Raw genomic sequence first — 19843 nt, 5'->3', positions numbered from 1 at the left:
GTAAGATTCAACCTCATGTTTTCCAGAACAGTGATTGTTGTTATATCAACATGATTGTTGATATCAATCATCCTCACCCCTAGGAAACTGAAAGAAATAACACCAAAATGTAGTCACTCTTAAATGTGACCAAAACTATTAATTCGTGGATAATATATAGTTACAAGTTCTAGCACAAAAAACATAGCTAACTACATTGTTCAAATATTTAAAATATGTTCAATAATAGAGTTAGAATAAAATATCTTCCTTTGGTCAGTCCATAGAGCAGAAAGCTTTAAAGGTAATCGGTGAGCTACTCAGTGAAATACACTAGTGGGGATAACAAATTTCATCCTTCCATCCAATAAGCATGATTTTTTTGTGGATGATACCCAGAGAAAAATATCTTTTTCTGAGTAAATTTCTTTAACCATTACTAATTTTTTTGTTTATTAATCACTTTTCAGACTAGACTTATTTTCTTCTTTGCCACAAATTATAAACTTTTCAATAAGTTATGGAACTCTATCCCCCAGGATAGAACATACATTGTCTGCAAAAGTATGGGCGGATTAAAAGAAGCATAAATATGCTATCAAAATATCTGAAAAGTGGCAAGTATCAAAATTTAACATCTTATGTATATTTTCATCTTTAAAGGCCTTCATTGCACAGCAAAGGAAACCATCAACAAAACAAAAAGGCAACTACTGAATGGGAGAAGGTGTTTGCAAATGATATATCCAGTAAGGGGTTAAAATCCAAAATATGCAAAGAACTCATACGACTGAACACCGAAAAATGACAAATAATCCAATTTAAAAATGGGCAGAGCACATGAATAGACTTTTCCAAAGAAGACATGTAGATGGCCCACAGACACATGAAAAGATGCTCAGCATCACTAATCATCAGGAAAATGCAAATCAAAACCCAATGAGATATCACTTCACACCAATCAGAATGGGTAGTATCAAAAAGATAAATAATAAGTCCTGGTGAAGGTGAGGAGAAAAGGGAGCCCTTGTGCACTATTGGTGGGAATGTAAATTGGTGCAGCCACTCTGGAAAATAGGAAGGAGGTTCCTCCAAAAACTAAAAATAGAAGTACCATATGGTCTAGTAATTCCACTTCTGGGTATTTACAAGAAAAAAATGGAAACGCTAATTTGGCAAGATACTATGCCGTTTTGTTTGCTGCAGCATTACTTACAATAGCCAAGACGGGGAAGCAACCTAGGTGTCCATTAACCGATGAATGGATAAAGAAGAGGTGGTACACATACACATAACGGAATACTACTCGGCCGTAAAAAAGAATGAAATCTTGCCATTAATGACAACATGGATGGACCTGGAGGCTATTATGATAAATGACGTAAGTGAGACAGAGAAATACAAATATCATATGATTTTGCTTACTTGTGGAATCTAAAAAGTATAACAAACAAACAACAGACTCATAAATAGAGAGAACAGGTGGTTGCCAAAGTAGAGGTGGGTGGGGGATTAGGTGAAATAGAAGATTAAGAGGTGCAAACTTCTAGTTATAAAGAAAATAAGTCAGAGGGATGAAAAGTATAGCATAGGGAACAGAGTCGATAATGTAATAACTATGACAACAGAAGGCAACTACACTTACCATGGTGTTTCATAATGTGTGTAATTGTTGAATCGCTATGTTGTCCACACGAAACTAATGTTATATGTCAGTTATCCTTTTAGAATAAATTAATGAAAAAGGCCTCTGTGCCAACCATCAGCCTATCCTGATAGATGTATCAGCTTTAAGAAGCATACAAATCAAAATCTCACCAAAATTCGTTATTAAGCAACAGAGAAGCCATCATTTCACAAAGTCAGACTTTACCTTTCCATACAGTACAAATATACTCTCAATGATTTTTAAAAATATATGAAACGGAGAAAATAAGGCCACTCTTCATTCACTGGCACCTAAGGCACTTATTGCTGGCCCTCTAACAGGCAGAACCCCTCCCATCCATTTATTCTTTGTAATTTCTCATTTATTTCCATTTCATACTTTTCAATGCCTTCCTTTTCCTCTTCTCATTTTAAAATTTCAGAATCACAGTGTATTCAAGAATAATAGCCAGGATTTCTCAACCATGGTCGCAGGATTTCTGACTAAAGCCACCTCATTCCCAACTAAGAATGAGAGGACCCCGTAGGTATGTCTTCGTAAGAGAAAACAGTCATTACCTTGTAAAAGATTTTTTTGGACAATCTTTTTCACTTAGATATGAAATAGAATTGTTAGAGAAATTCTCACCATCGACTGGCAGATTGTTCACCAACTCTCCCTGTTTCTTATCTTTGAGTTCTATCCCCATGTTTCCTGGAACTTTTTTCATGTCATTGACCTCAACCTCTCCTTCAAAGCAAAAGAAGGGAGACTTCTGGTATTACTGTGAATGATGTCGTGATTCCACACAATTAAAAAAAAAAAATTGCCTTTGTAGCATTACAGCTAACTGCTGAATGAAAAGAGACCCAGCCTAAAAAATAGGCCTTTGGGCCTACAGAGGTTTCTTGTTATTTCTAGTATAATCTCTGAATGATAGGCAGGGCAACAGAGCATGCGATTATGAGTATAAACTTCGCAGTGCATTAGAATGATACAGATTGCTGATCTAAATAGTTTTCTCAGCACTTTTATTGCTTTGAGATCGCCTCTAACTTTACCAAAACTTTCCTTCACTTTTTACTGTGTTAAACTGGAATTTAGCTTTCCGCCATAAAAGAAGGTATGCTAATTATTGGCAGAGATTTCAGATAATGACTTGGGAAACAACAAAGAGCGCTGAAGTTTTATTGCTAAAAGTTCTGATAATCTATTATCTAACTGTAGGCATTTATACATAAACATTTTTATAAGATGTGTAAGACAGATTTTAAAAGTCCATGCAATCATGATGTGGAAAGAGCATTATATTGTAATTTAGTGGAAAGAATTTGGTTCTTAGATTTCTAGTAGCATCTTACTCTTAGTTGTTATTCTATTACCTGTTTTGGCTTTTATTCCATCCATTCCATCCATTAAGATACCAACATCAAAGTTCCCATTAGCTGTTAAAAAAAAAAAAAAGACTTAGTTGGGATCCAGAAAATGATAGATAGAGCTTTAGAATGAAAACATAAAGTACCCATACTGTAAAAAAGCTTAAGGCAGAGTCCAGTATTTCCACTATTTTATTTGAGTCCATTTTTAATTTTTAATTTCAGGCTTTCTGGGGTTCAATTTGTATTTGCAAAATGGACTCGGAGTCTAGGAAAAACATTTTATGATGCCACACTAGTTCATAAACTCTACAGGACAGTTCATGCTCTCTGTGTTCATCTTTGTTCTGGCAGGGACAAGACTCATGCAGGTACCAAGAGTAAAAGAAGTAAAGGCCATAATTCTCATCTCTTGTCTTTTACTAACATACTTTCTCCTCTTCTTTCTTAATCACTGCGTCCATTTCAGTATGGCTGCTGACTAATTATTACTCTACCACTGCAGTAATTGCTATTAGTTCTTTATGACTCCAAATAATTATTATTTTTTCTTATTCTTTTCTGCTCTTTTCAGTTTATCTCTTGATTCATCTTTCCATACTCATGAATTATTCATTTATTAATTCATACATAAAGGGAGACAGATATAAAGCCTCACTCCAAGGAACCACCAAACAGACCAAATAATGACAGTTCTTAGGCAATAAGGCTTTGAAAGAGCTCCAGTTCCCCTCTGCTCCCTCCAGTGGTTTCCAGGCTACTAGCTTTCACTGCAAATAGAAAATGTTATTTTTCAAGGCTATTACGGAGCTGTAAGACAGAGGATGGGAATAGGGCAAATTAAAATATCACAAAGCTCACTATTCTTACTGAGATTCAGTCTTTTTTCTCTTAAATCCTCCCAGATTGCAGCAAACCTTTGGTTAATTTCCAGTTCTGAAAATGTTAATTTTGACCATTTTTGCCAGTTTGCTCATTGCTCTTATGGAGGAGAGAGTTTTTCGGTGGTTCCTATTCTGCCTTTTATCTGACATCCCCAAGTGAGTTTCTGAAGCTAAAAATAACCTCTGGCAATTGTTGATAGTCCCACTTAGTTATTTTTTTCCAGATGTCCCAGGGAAACTTAAAAGCATAAAGAAAATAAGCAAATAAAAAACTAACTACATGTTTTTCATTGGTACACAGTAGTACTTGAAAATTAAGGAATGATTCAATAAAAATATCTTTTGGGGAAAAAAAAAACTCACCCTATCAGAAGGGTATAAAACCCATGGCAAAGACATAACTAAATAGTATATGAATCATGTGAAAAAAAATATTTTTTCAGGTAAGAGGCAGTATTCAGTAAAATGTTTCTAGGTGATATTGCTTGACCTCAGTGGATTGTGCTCAGCTAAATATATTCTTTTTTGGTTTATTTAAAGTGGGGATTACTTTGTGATGCATCACACTTCAATCCTAATATTTTATTTAATACATACAATACTGACCTTGAATCGTGAAGTCTGGTCCAAGGATATGATGATCCATGCCTATATAGAAGTGGCAAAAATGTCATTCATATTGGCTGAAACCAAAGCCCTTGTTCCTGTGAAAACTACTAACCTGACTGAGGCCCCAGCAACATTCTCAGCCTCTACTAGAATACTAAGAATTGTGATACACTAGACATTAAGTTCCTTGGGTCAAGGACTATGTCTGTATTTCGTGGTCATTGTATTTCTGGCACTGAGCAGAATACATGCTATATAGTGCTCAGTAAATATTTGTTAAATAAACGAATAAGTATCAACTTTAGATTAATATATTGAGAGAAAAAATAATTCTTATTTCAGCTACATAAGTCCTATAAAAAATGTCAGCTGCAAAACCCAAATTTTCATGAAGGCATAATGATATCTAAATCACTCACCATCAACTGGTACATCTGAAGCATCTGAAGCAACTCGTACATCATTAAGTTCCTCAGCTGTAAGTCTGATTGCCATGTTTTCAAGAATAGAGTCAAGGTCATGGTCATCATCTTGCAACCCAACAAAAGAGAAAGATACGAGGATATTAAAATAAAAATCAAAATATAATATAAATTCCTAATGTATGGTGGTATCAATTTCATCATAAAAAAAAGAGGCTAAGGACATTTAAATTTTTAAAGAGAAATACTAATGGACTAAAATTATCTATTCATTTATACCCAAAATATCCCACACTGAAGATAAGCTTACATAACACAATACATCAGAATAAGGCTGAGACACCACTCAGGTTAATTTTAGCAGCAAAAACTGCAAATATAATAGTTATTTTTTATATAAACATTTATACAAGGAGATTCAGTTTGGTCACTGTATTTCAAGATATACTATCTTAAATTTTTATAGCTGGGCCTAAATTTTATTATTTCCACATCAAAAATCTAGGTAAACCTAAATATTTAGAACACCTTTTAAAAACAAGACAGAAAATTATTTAATCAGTAGGAACATATGTGTGTATTAAAACTAATCATGGAAATATATATGAGAATGGCAGGGGGCAATATTTAATAAGAAAAAAAGCAAAACACAAGAGTCTCAATCTGACATCTTTATTTGAATCTCACTCACCTTTTACATCTTCTGCACAATTCAGCAAACTAGTCTTATATATTTTTCTACTAGCTGTAGCTGCAAGAAACACATAATTTAGGTCATAGAGAAAATATCTAGACATGCTAAAACAATATCAAATATCCAAGTTCAGAAATATACAGCATAAAATAATTTGCTCCTAAAATTTACCTAGTATCTTCTAGAAATAATAAAACAAAAAATGTAAACGAAATTCTTAATATGGTAAATCAATTCTTTAGCACCTGAGACAATTATTAATATTTGCCAGGCCAAAGCAAAAACACTTCCTTATGTTGTGTTTTTTCTGAGTCCACATTTTTCCCCCTCTACTAGTAAGGATAGTTCTACATCTCTCCTCGTCCTCCTCCTTTGTCCTAGAGGTCTTAACCCAAGGCATCTCAATGGAAGGAAAAATAACTATCAATATTCCTTAGTCCAGATGGCAAGACTGATGATTGATGAGCCTCTTGATTTTGACATATTTTTAAATGGCAATTTATGTATTCCTAAATATGAAAAATAATTATCTTTAGAATTATGGATATTTTTAACTCTAACTTCTAAGTGATCTAGAATAAACATGGAGATTTGGATTATACAAAATTTGTAGGCTATAATTCTAATTCCCTCAAGATTCTACCTGATACTTGCAATGGCTGAACAACTCCCTGGATGACTATATTAACTCTCTTGAAGACTATTCTGATATTTGAAATGCCCACCATTAATTGGAAGTAATTTCTTTAGCTCCGAATGCTCTGGTGAGGACTCTATCCCCATATTTTGCAAGACATTTTCCAGGTCACTGAGGTCAACTTCTCCTCCTGCAGAACAAAAGAAGTAGAGAAAGATGACACTTTAAAAAATAGCATAATTTCCAGTTATTAAAGAGAAATAAAGCATAATGATACCTGCTAAAAAATAAGCAGTCAGCTACAGACACAAAATGAACAGTGTTTCTTTAACACTGGCAAAAGAGATGCTCCCATAATAATGGTTATAAAGTAATATTTCACAATTGAATAAGGTTCATATAACTTAAAAATTATTAGAATAATAAAGATGATCGGTACAAATAACTTAATATAGGGTATGGAAATTAAGCTAGAAATCAATAGCAAAAGCTACTAGGAAACTCCCCTAACTTTGGAAACTAAAGAATGCCTCTCTAAATAAATCATGTGTCAAAAAAATAAACCAAACTGGAAGTTAGAATATTTTGAATTGAGTAAAAATAATAATATTACATATTAAAACTTAAAGGATATGGTAAGGTTGTGCTGAGGGAAATTCACAGCCTTAAATGCATGTAATAGAAAAGATGAAAAGATCAATAACCCAAGGTTCTATCTTAAAAAGTTAGGAAAGAACAGCAAATTAAACCCCTCAAAAGGAGAAGAAAAGTTCTAAGGACAAAAGCAGAAACTACTGAAATGAAAAGCAAACTTTAAATAAAATCAATACAGCCAAATGTTGGGTTTTGGAAAGACCAACAAAAGTGATACATACCCGCACTAAGACTGACAAAGGAAAAAAAGAGAGAAAGCACAAAGAATAAATATTTCTAATGACAAAAAGGACATTACTAAGAATAGCCAAGAAGAGTTTAGAGAAGTAAATAAAATTGGGAGGATTTATGCTTCAGATATCAAGACAGATTAAATCTACATTAAAAGAGTAGGTATACTGGTGCAAGGACCAGCAGATAGACCAAAGAACAAAAAGAATAAAAAGTCCACACGTTTATTATCTTTGATTTATGAAAAAGCTAGCCTTACATTAAAGTAGGGAAAGGATCATCTTGTCAATAAATGGTGAATATCCATTTAGAAGAAAAAGGGACCCTTATCCCACATCATGTAGAAAAATCAATTGAGTGGATTATAGATCTAAATGTGAAAGGAAAATAATAAAGCTCCCACAAGATAAAATAGGAGACGTTTTCATGACCGCGGTGTATGGAAGGATTTCTTCAACAGGCTCCCAAACATTCTAACTATAAAAGAAAAAAGGTTGACTAATTCAACTACGTGTCAAAGAGAAACTTTTGTTCATCAGAAGATAAAATACAAGAGGAGACACCACACAGCACTGCCAATGCCCCCGCGGAGAAGCTGAGATCACCACCGAATTTGAAATATTTAAAGTGGATTCAAAATTGTTTCAGTAATGCAGACAATTAAGTGCGTTGTTGTGGGTGACGTTGCTGTTGGTAAAACATGACTCCTGATATCCTACACAACAAACACATTTCCGAGGATGTACCGACTCTTGGTGACAACTATGCAGTCACCATTATGATCGATAGGGGGCCATACACTCTTGGACTTTCTGATACTGCGGGGCAAGAGGACTATGACAGATTACAACTGCCAAGTTATTCTACAAACGTATTTCAATGTATCTACGAATACATTTCTACAAATGTATTCCAGTCTGTTATTCAGTGATCTCTGCCTCCTCATTCGAAAATGTGAAGGAAATGTGGGTGCCTGAGATAACTTACCACTGTCCCAAGACTCCTTTCTTGCTTGTCGGGACCCAAATTGATCTTAAAGATGACTCCTCTACGACTGAGAAACCAAGAACAAAGAGAAGTCTATCCCTCCGGAGACTGCCGAAATGATGTGAAAAGCTGGCCCATGACCTGAAGGTGGTCAAATATGTGGCGGGTTCTGCACTCACAGAAAGGCCTAAAGAATGTATGTGACGAGGCAATATTGGCTGGCCTGGGGCCTCCAGAACCAAAGGAGAGCTGCTGCTATGAACAACTCTCCAGAGCCCTTTCTGCACTGCTGGTGTCAGCATTGTACTAAAAGCAATGTTAAACTAAAGATGAAAAATTCAAATTCATTTCTGCAATAATGACAAGTGCCTTGCACCTACAAACATGCACTTGTGTGAGACAAGGCCCATAGGTATGATTCCCTTCCCTTTCTCAATATTAGTTAATTCAGTAATTGTGTATTGTCAGAAAGGGATTAGTACTAGGTTTTTATCTTGTTGTTTCAAAAATATTTTTTTTGTTGTTTAAAAGCAAGGCATGCTTGTGATGACTCTGTAATTGACGAATTTGGGTTGTTAAAGCTACTCCCAGGCTCCATCCACTCTCGAGTTGCAAATATTTATGTGCCCAACATGAAAGCAGCCAAATCCATAAAGCAACTATTAATAGATATGTAAAGGAAGAAATTGATAGCAATGAACTAACAGTAAAGGACTTTAACATCCCACTTATACCAAATATATAAAGCAACTATTATTCTGGAGAACAATCTGGGAAATCCAGTTTTTTTCTTTTACCTTTATTGGCGGGGAGGAGAGAGTATGTGGGCATTTGTTTTTATTTAGTCATGCTTTTTAAATTCATTAGCCACTGGACAGCTCTTAGGGGGAAGAGGATGGACTGACTCCACATTCCATTTCCTAGATCAAGTTTAGAACACTTGTCCCCCACCTGGTGCTCTTAGGAAGGAGTATAGTAAATGCCTCATTTAATAACATACTCATAGTTAAAAGTTGCCTTTTCTCTCCACCCATGAGTAGGCCCAGTACTGGATGAAATTCCTGAAAGTAGGGAGAACCTGTCTGGCCCCTCCTCTTTTCTAGGATGTACTCTATATGTGACTGTGACTTTCAGGGAAATTTGATTGCCATATGCTATTTTTTTGACGTTACTTTCTAACTTCTTTCACTGATAAATGAAGAAAAGTGTTTTGGGGGGTATTTTGAAATACATCCAATGGATTGAGTGTGTAATTAAAAAACATTTTTCCCTATCAAAAAAAAAGACGATAAAATATAAGTGAAAAGTCAAACTATACAGCAAGATATTTATAGTTTATATAACCTGCAAGGGACTTGTATCTAGAGTACATTAAAAAAAAAAACAAACAAACAGGTAAAAGATAAACGAAAAATGCAATAGGAATTTCTGGGAAAGATGGCAAGGTAGGAGGATCCTAAGCTCATTTGTCTCATGGATACCCCTCGATACACCCATATCAGTGTAACCAACCCAGAAAATAACCTGAAGACTGTCAGAACAGACCCCCCACAGTTAATTGAAGAGAAGAGGCCACAATGAAAAGAATGGGAGGAATAATGGAGATGTGGTTAGAACCAGACCCCCAGGAAAACCAACCACAAATGTGAGGGACGCCACAAGCACGGAAAAGGGAGAGGAAGAGATCTCCTACCAGGCACCCCAGACATGGGTGACCTGCACTGTAAAGACAAACCCCCATAATATTTGGCTTTGAAAGACAGAGGGGCTTAACTTTTTTTTTTTTTAACTTTTACAATCACTGGAGCTTAACACCTAGAATTTTAAAAATCAGTTGGCTTGGCTCTGGGAGAGCTGGAGGGCAAGAGGAAACAGTCTCCATCCTTAAAGAGACAGCATAACAAACAGCCCTGCAGGGATCCAGCATAGAAGTGGCAGTTTGAAAAGTGGCTGGGATATAGAGAAAGGAGATTTATTTACTAATCTCAGAACTTCTCCTGGAAGGGCAGGGATCTTTAGGAGACTTCTCCAAGAATAAAAGACCTGGCAGGCACCATTTCTCTCCCCTACCCCCACCCTAATCCAGATACCCAGACAGCTGCAGGAACCAGCTGGAACACTTGCCATGTAGCTTGCTAACACCGCTTGACCCACCCCTGCATTCTCCTGCAGACTGCCCCCTCCAACCATCCCCACTGGGCAGGAGTCCATCCAAAGCAGCACTAGATGCCTCTCATTTTGTAAGCAGCAGGCAGCTCCAACACTGTCCAGGACCACTCCCAAGTGACTCTTGCCCTGGGAGAGGGAACATAATCACACACATCAGTTTGACTATATTCCCAGCTCTGGGATGGGTACAGACCTCTGACTGCCAGCTCTACCCACCAATGAAGATCTCACAGCGGGCAGCAGAAAGTGAGCACCCTGATGTTTGGTGCAACCACAGCTCTGGCAAATGGGGTGAGGGCAGGCATCTGGTCTGACCCAACTCAAGCCCAAGGTGGCCCCAGACTGGCCCTTTAGCATCACAGGGACCAAACCTTGTCCACAACAGGCAAAGAAGGCCATTGCAGATGACAACTGATGGCAAACATGACTCAACAATCACAGCCCTAGGGCATGCAACACCCAGAGAAGACAGCTGAAATGCTAGTTTTTGGTGAACAGGGGACATTACACAACAGGACACTACAGGGCCTCTTCTTCATAAGACCGCTTTTTTCAAGATCAGGGACATAGCTGACTTTCCCAATACATAGAAACAGACACAGGGAGTTAGACAAAATGAAGCTGCGGCCTATGTCCCAAATGAAAGAACAGGTCAAAATCACAGCAAAAGAGCTAAATGAAACAGAGATAAGCAATATACCCGATAGAGAATTTAAAGTAATGGTCATGAAGGTACTTACTGGATGTGAGGAAAGAGTAGAGGATCATAGTGAGAAATTCAACAAAGATATGAGAAAATACAAAAAAAGAACCAGAGATGAAGAACTCATTAACTAAAATTAAAAACACACTAGAGTGAATAAATAGTAGACTAGAGGAAGCAAAAGAACAGATCATTACTGAAAGAACAGTAATGGAAAGCAACTAAGCTGAAAAGGAAAGAGTAAAAGAACAATATAAAATGAGAATAGAGAACTCAGTGACACCATCACATGTAATAACATTAGCATTATAGGGATCCCAGAAGGAGAAGAGAGAGAAAAGCGGCCAGAAAAGTTTGTTAGAAGAAATAATAGCTGAAAAATTCCCTAATGTGGAGAAGGAGACAAATCAAGATTCAGAAGACTCTGAGTCCCCAACAAAATAAACCCAAGGAAGTCTACACCAAGACACATAATAATTAAAATGGCAAAAAATAGTGGTAAAGAGAGAACTTTAAAAGCAGCAAGAGAAAAAAGTTATATGCAAGGGAAACTCCTTAAGTCTATCCGCTGATTTTTCAGAAGAAACTTTGCAGTCCAGAAGGGAGTGGTATGATATATTCAAAGTGCTGAAAGAAAACAACCTGCAACCAAGAATACTCTATCCAGCAAGGCTATCATTCAGAATAGAAGGAGAGACAGAGTTTCCCAGACAAACAAAAGTAAAAGGCATTCCTCACCATTAAACCGGTCTTACAAGAAATGTTAAGAGGAATTCTTTGGAAAGGAAAGGCCATAATCAGGAGCAAGCAAATTAGGAAAGGAAAAAAATTCACGGGGGCATACAAACATAACCAAAGTGGTAGATCAATCACTTATAAAACCAGTATGGAAGTTAAAGCACAAAAGCAGTAAAATCAATTATAGCTATAGAAATCAGTCAAGGAATTCACAAAATAAAAGGAAGTAAAATATGAAATCATACATATAAAATGTGTGTGTGGGGGGGGGGAGGGGAGAAATTTAGTGCTTTTAGAATGGGTTCAAACTTAAGCAACCAGCACCTAATATAGGCTGCTTATATGCATAGGATATTATATATAAACCTGATGGCAACCACAAATAAAAAAACGTGTAATAGATATGCAAAAAACAAAAGAAAAAGATATTGACGCATATCACTAAAGGCCATCAAACCACAACGGAAGAAAGCAAGAGAAGAAAGGAACAAAGAAGAACTACAAAAGCCACCAAAAGCTACTAGAACCGATAAATGAAATCAGCCAAGTTACAGGGTACAAAATCAATATACAGAAATCTGTTGCATTTCTACACATTAATAATGAAGTAGAGAAAGAGAAATTAAGAAAACAATCCCATTTTCAATTGCACCAAAAATAATAAAATATTTAGGAGTAAATTCAGCCACAGAGGTGAAAGACCCATACATTGAAAACTATAAAATATTGATGAAAACATTGGAAGATGACATAAACAAATGGAAAGATATTCCATGCTCATGAAGTAGAAGAACAAATACTGTTAAAATGTCCATAGTATGCAAAGCAATCTACAGATTTAATGAATTCTCTATCAAAATACCAGTAACAAATATAACAAATAGTCCTAAAATTTATACGGAACCTCAGAAACCCCGAACAGCCAAAACAATCTTGACAAAGAAGAACAAAGCGGGTGGTATCACAATTCCAGATTTCAAGTCATACTACAAAGCGGTAGCAATCGAAACAATATAGTACTGGTATAAAAAGAGACATATAGACCAATAGAAAAGGGTAGAAAGCATATAAAGCATATTTAGGCATATAATCCACAATTATATGGTCAATTAATCTTTGACAAAAGATTATACAATGGGAAAAAAGACAATCTCTTCAACAAATGGTGCTGGGAAAACTGGACAGCTACATATAACAGAATGAAACTGGACCACTTTACACCCCACACCAAGGGATACTAAAATGGATTAAAGACCTAAATAGGAGACTTACTGCTATAAAAATCTAGAAAAGAGCACAGGCAGTAATTTCTCTGACATTGGCCGTAGCAACATTTTTTTCTAGATATGTCTCCTGAGGCAAGGGGAATAAAAGCAAAAATAAACTATTGGGATGCCATCAAAATAAAAACTTCTGCATAGCAAAGGAAATAATCAACAAAATTAAAAGACAACCTATTGGATGGGAGAAGATATTTGCAAATGATGTATCTGATAAAGAGTTAGTATCAAAATGTATAAAGAACTTACACCAAGTCAACATCAAAAAGCCCCAAATAAACCAATTAAAAAATGGGCAGAAGACACAAGCAGACATTTCTCCAAAGAAGACATACAGATGACCAACAGACATGTGAAAACAAGCTCAATATCACCTATCATCAGGGATACACAAATCAAAACTACAATGAGATATCACCTCACACCGGTCAGGATAGCTAAAATCAAAAACACAAGAAACAACAAGGGTTGGTGAGGATGTGGAAAAAAAGGAACTCTCGTGCACTGTTGGTGGGAATGCAAACTGGTGCAGCCACTGTGGAAGACATTATGGAGAGTCCTCAAAAAAATTAAAAATAGACTACCCTATGATCCAGTAATCACATTACTGGGTATTTATCCAAAGAATACAAAAACACTAATTCAGAAGGATATGTGCACCTCTATGTTTATTGCAGCATTATTTACAATAACCATACTATAGAAGCAGCCCAAGTGTCCATCAGCTGATGAATGGATAAAGAAGATGTAGTGTGTGTGTGTGTGTGTGTGTGTGTGTGTATATATACACGCACATATATATATATATACACACACACACACACACACACACATACACATACATATATATAATGGAATATATATATATATAATGGAATATATATATAATGGAATATATATATAATGGAAATTATATATATAATGGAATATATATATAATGGAAATTATATATATAATGGAATATATATATAATGGAATATATATGTAATGGAATATTATTCGGCCATAAAAAGAATGAAATCTTGCCATTTGCAACAACATGGATGGAGCTAGAGACTATAATGCTAAGTGAAATAAGTCAATCAGAGAAAGACAAATATCAAAGGATTTCACTCATATGTGGAATTTAAGAAATAAACAAACAAAGAGAAAAAAAAAGAGTGAGAGAAACTAAGGAACAGACTCTGAAGTACAGAGAACACACCGATGGTTACCAGGAGGCAGATGGGTGGGTGGGTTGGGGGATGAGTGAAGTAGGTAATGGGGACTGAAGAGTACACTTAGCTGATGAGCACTGAGTAATGTATAGAGCTGTTGAATAATGTATAGCTGTCACTAGAATGTATACCTGAAACTAATATAACACCTTATGATACATATACTTGAATTTAAAAAACAAAAATTTTTTTAAAAATTCAGTATGTAGAACACAGACATCCAAGCAAATAGGCAACAGACATGAAAGGAGCTTTATAGGGGCGCCTGGGTGGCGCAGTCGGTTAAGCGTCCGACTTCAGCCAGGTCACGATCTCGCGCTCCGTGAGTTTGAGCCCCGCGTCGGGCTCTGGGCTGATGGCTCAGAGCCTGGAGCCTGTTTCCAATTCTGTGTCTCCCTCTCTCTCTGCCCCTCCCCCGTTCATGCTCTGTCTCTCTCTGTCCCCAGAATAAATAAACGTCGAAAAAAATATTAAAAAAAAAAAAAAAAAAAAGAAAGGAGTTTTATAGCAGAGGTATCCAAATAACCAGTAAACATGAATGCTCAACATCATTAATCATTAGGGAAATCCAAAAATAACAGTGGGATACCACAGCATGCTCACCAGAATGGCTACAATGGAGAAGAGAGATAATACCAAGTATTAGCAAGGATGTAAAGCAATTGTTGATGTGTCAAATGGTACAACTGCTTTAGAAAATGGATTGACAATATCTACTCAAGTACACACAATCCCATCTTACAACAAAGAAATTTCATTTCTAGGTGGATGGCCTAGAATTGTGCACATATGTTCACCAAAAGGCATATACAAGAATATTCATAGCAATATGTTCTTCATAACTGCTCCACACTAGAAATGTCCTGTGATGGTAGACTGGATACATATCTTGTGGTATACTGACCCAGTGGAATATCGCACGGCAATTCAGGTACAACGAGCTAGTCAGAAATCATTTTACCTACTACCGCACATTCTCTAAAGATCTCCTTGACTATAATTTGACTGTACAATATGCAGCAATGAAAACTAACAAACTGCCGCTACATGCAACAATGTGGACAAATCTCAGAGAATAAGATGTAATACAATGTTACATGAAAGAAGTCAGACATCATGGAACACAGATCAGATGACTGCATTTATACAAATTTCAAAAGCGGGTGAAACTAATCTGTGGTCCTAGAATACAGGCTGCAGTTACCTCCAGAGAGTCCAGAGGACATGACTGTGAAGTGGTAGAGTGGCTCTTCTGTATTATTGATAATGTATTCCTTCATCCAGGTGATAGATAAATACGTATGTTCACTTGGTAATAATTCTTAAGCTGGACACATTACACAATGTAGTAATTACGTGTTTCATACTTCAGTAAAATCTCTATCACAGGAAAAAATATAATTTAGTGTAGACTTGGGATCTCATATTTATAGTAATTTCTCACTGACCTGTAATAACTTGTACTGAATCTATCAATGTTTTTAGATCAGTCTTCCCTTTAGCTAAAAAATAAGACATAATGGAGATACAAAGCAGGTTCTTTAAAAAATTATAAAATAAGAAACCAGAAATAAGCTACATTTCATTATTCCACATCACCATTTGGGCTCACTTGAATTGCTTAATTCTTAGTTTTATGACATTGATTCTATTTTACTTTTTTAAATTTTTTTAATGTTTTAATTTATTTTTCTTTGAGACAGAGAGAGACAGAGTAGGAGCAGGGGAGGGGCAAAGAGAGAGGGAGACACAGAATCCAAAGCAGGCTCCAGGTTCTGAGCTGTCAGCACAGAGCCTGACGCAGGGCTCGAACTCACAGACTGTGAGATCACGACCTGAGCTGAAGTCGGACGCTTAACTGACTGAGCCACCCAGGTGCCCCAAGACATTGATTCTATTTTAGTAAGCTGGCCTTTGACCCTTGAACCATAAAGTCTGGCCCATGGAAAAATATGCTTTTACTCAGCTCTTTTAGTCCTTATAAACAGGATAGAAAATACCATCCATGCAAGTTAATTCTCTAAAGGCCCTCAATTCTGGTAATGCTATGACTCTTAAGTATGAGTCTCTAGTGAAGAAAAGTCTATTTTCATCTCTGGTTCATTGCTAATATACTCTGATTCTCCCTGTTGCTCAGAATTGCTGCAAATGATTACAATGTACTAGAAGTAAGTATTAGTGGCCTGACCAAAGGCAGTTTTTGTTTTCCTTAGGAATCATTCACTTTTTCGCTCATTTACTCTATCATCTCTCACTCAACATTTATAGGGTGCTTACTTATAGGCCAGACACTCTGCTACGTACTAGATACAGAATAACCTTTTCTATTCTAAGGTCACATTAAAGTGACAAGACAGGCAAATAAGCATACATTTACACAATGTGGCAATTATAATGAAAAATGTATGCAGTTATTGTGGAAACACAGAGAAGAGACATCTAATGGAGCCTGGGTATTTAAAGAACTTACTAGAAAAAGTGCCCTCAACTCTAATAAGCAATGGTGAGGAGTAGGTCAAACAAAGGGGAAGGGGAAACCCTCTGAATAGCGGGGAAAGTATAAACAAAACAAAGATGCGACAAAAAGCATGATATATGTATGCTTGGAATAAAAGTTCAATGTTAGTGAGGGTAAAATACTAGATTGAACAGATAAGGCCAACCCAGATAATGAAAGAGCTTGTTTGCCATAAAAAGGACTTGAGACAATCCCAAGTACCTAACTGAAAGCCATTAAAGGATTTTAAATTGGTGCAGAATGTCATCAGATTTGCATCTTATATGGATCACTCTAACGTCTAATATTTTGTGGAAGCCGTTGTAGTAGCTGAAGTCAGGAATGAAAGGACCTAAAATAGGGCAGTGGTAGCAGGGAGTGAGAGAAACTGATGCATTTACCTATGGGATTTTTTCCAATGGTTTATTATGAAAATTTGTAAACATATAGCAAAGTTGAAGGAACTGTGCAATAAACACCCATATGCCCACCATCTGATTCTACTATTTAACATTTTACTATACTTGGCTTGTCACATATCCATCCATCTACCCATCTGTGTGCAGTAATTTTTAAATTTAGGTTTATATAAAGGTAAAACTTACAAAATTAGGTGACAGATAATCCAGATAGTGGTTGACAGGAATTGGGGGAATCAAAAATGAATTCCATATATCTAGCTTAGGTGAATAGATGGATAGGGAGAGCACAAATGAGATTGAGAATACAGGACTAGGAGACTGGACAGGAAAATACTGAATTCAGTTCTAAATTCTAAATTCAGTTCAGTTGGGAAAAAGAAGCATCCCATGGAATATCCAAGTAGAAATGTCTAGCAGGCATTTGGATACACCAGTCTGAAGCTGTATAGAAACACAGATTTACAGTCATAAGCATGTAGATGATAGGTTGAACAAAAGACAGTGATGAGATTACCCAGGTAGAGTATGCAAAATGAAAATCAAAAAATGAGAAGATCCAGGTTAGGAGGAAAAAAACACAGAAGCCAAAGGAGAATAATTTCAAGAAGGTGAGGATTATCACCAATACAAAAGACCGTAGAAAGCTCCAATGAAAAGTGAATAATGTCTAATGCAACTAGCAAATGGCAGGTTACTGGTGCCCGGAGAGAACTTTCAGTGGTATTATGGGGCTGTGTCCGAAGAGAGGAATGATGGGGAATGTGGGAAGGGTACACAGTGGGCTTGCATTTATTTCCTTTCCCATCGTTTAACTGTGCTTCCTCAACATTCCCAGATGTGAAAGATGGTCTTGGAATCAGTCTAGTCAAGTGCTTTGTGTTCTATATACATTCAGAAAATGGAAGACAGGATTAGTTCTTGTTCTAGAACTACATTTTTCCCTACATTTTACATCACAAAATTAATCTGGTTTCAGAATAACGCTTACATAGACCCTCGAGACCAAATTTTCCTGAAAGACTTTTTATATCTAAAATGAGTCACCATAAAGTGGAAGTTTTCTTTTCATCTCTCCAGAATCTTCTTTGGCGAGTTCAAAGCCCATGTTCCCTAGTATCTCGTCCAGGTCTCTGACAGCTACTGTCTCTCCTCAGGGAAAGAGAAAAAAATATGAAAATTCCTACTAATGCTGAAATGTTCCATATATTTTACCCATTCATTATAGACTTGGCAGAAATATGCAAGATCCATGGAACATGTTTCAGTTTACGGCAGGGCTTCAATACGGTTAGAATTAAGCTCACTTCTCTTAAACCTTTTTGGAAAAATAACCATATACACCATAAACTTCTAAAGGAACAGAATTAGTTTCCAGTGTATAATTTTTATGATAGAAACAGGCAGGGGGCGCCTGGGTGGCTCCGTCAGTTAAGTGTCCGACTTCAGCTCAGGTCATGATCTCACAGTTCCTGGGTTCAAGACCCACATCTAGTTCTGTGCTGACGGCTCAGAGCCTGGAGCCTGCTTCAGATTCTGTCTGTCTGTCTGTCTGTCTCTCTCTCTCTCTCTCTCTCTCTCTCTCTCTCTGCCTCTCCCCCACTCATGCTCTGTCTCTGTCTCTCAAAAGAAAATAAATGTTAAACATTTTTAAGAAAAATAAATGGGCAGTTCCAGTGAAACGAGAACATCACCATGGTTGGAGTAAGAACACAAGGGTTGAATATTGTTCTCTACTATTTATTATCTACTGGAACTTAGGTAAATAACCTAACTTTGAGTCCTAGTTTTCTGTTGTATGAAACAAAGATGAGACTATCTTGCAGAGCTTCTGTGAAGATAAAATAACACTTATGAAAAGATCTAGGATTCTGTCAGGTATGTAGCAGACGTTTGATACGTTTTGTTTTAAATTTTTTTTTACATTTATTTATTTTTTAGAGACAGAGCGAGACAGAGCGAGACAGAGCAAAGCGGGGGAGGGGCAGAGAGCGAAGGAGACACAGAATCTGAAGCAGGCAAGCATTCAGCACAGAGCCCAACGTGGGGCTCGAACCCACGAACAGGGAGATCATGACCTGAGCTGAAGTCGGTCACCTAACCAACTGAGCCACCCAGACGCCCCGCGTGATACATTTTAATAACTACATCTAAGCCAAAGTAGCATTGGCTTCCTTTTTTTTTTTTTTTTTTTTTAGCTCTAACTAGATTCATTGCCTGTGCTAACCAAAATCACAGAATAATTACATTCTTATTCTGCATTTCACAATTAACCTGCAGTAATAAATTCTGTCTCTTGTCTTGGAAAATTTGTTAAAATGCATATCAATAAGATCAATATAAAAGCCCCAAAGAAAACAACCTGCCAAGATAAAATAATTTCAATTATATTGAATCCATATGTTGGAGAGTATCAGGATTCTTTATCACACGATTAGGAAGTAAGACAATAAGTGATCCATTGCGAGTGGTTTGTTGATTCATCATCAATCTCACCTTGGAAAGGTAAGATTTCACAATGATACAGCTTCCTGTTAGCTAAAGACAAGGCAAAATTCAAATCACAGAGAAAGAGAAGTGGAATTCATAGAACTGCTTAAGTTTCATAAAGAAGCACTTTTCTCATTTGGCTTATACATCTGGAATACCTATCTCCATAATAATATAAAAGCTAGGTCAAAATCTTTTCCCCTTGAAGC

General features: G+C 36.5%; 1 protein-coding gene and 1 pseudogene across 1 annotated transcript in view; one reads left to right on the top strand and one right to left on the bottom strand.

Moving 5' to 3' along the window:
- LOC147571609 (uncharacterized) overlaps positions 1 to 18292 on the bottom strand; it is a gene marked incomplete at its 3' end in the record, with an annotated part of 30858 nt that extends 12566 nt beyond the window's left edge. The window contains exons 1-5 of the mRNA XM_086696204.1: positions 18192 to 18292; positions 6338 to 6439; positions 5610 to 5669; positions 4916 to 5026; positions 4494 to 4535 (exon numbers count right to left, since the gene is read on the bottom strand). Of these exons, the coding sequence (XP_086552330.1) occupies positions 4494 to 4535; positions 4916 to 5026; positions 5610 to 5669; positions 6338 to 6439; positions 18192 to 18252 (376 nt within the window). The remainder of the gene's footprint in view (positions 1 to 4493; positions 4536 to 4915; positions 5027 to 5609; positions 5670 to 6337; positions 6440 to 18191) is intronic.
- Positions 7785 to 8431, top strand: LOC147571610 (cell division control protein 42 homolog pseudogene; annotated as a pseudogene).
- Positions 18293 to 19843: the final 1551 nt, after the last annotated feature.

The sequence above is a fragment of the Puma concolor genome, unplaced genomic scaffold (genome assembly GCF_028749965.1).
Source record: "Puma concolor isolate L17-30 unplaced genomic scaffold, mPumCon1.1.hap2 unalloc_scaffold_161, whole genome shotgun sequence".
Lineage (NCBI taxonomy): Eukaryota > Metazoa > Chordata > Mammalia > Carnivora > Felidae > Puma > Puma concolor.
This window is presented reverse-complemented; position numbering and strand designations above follow the sequence as displayed.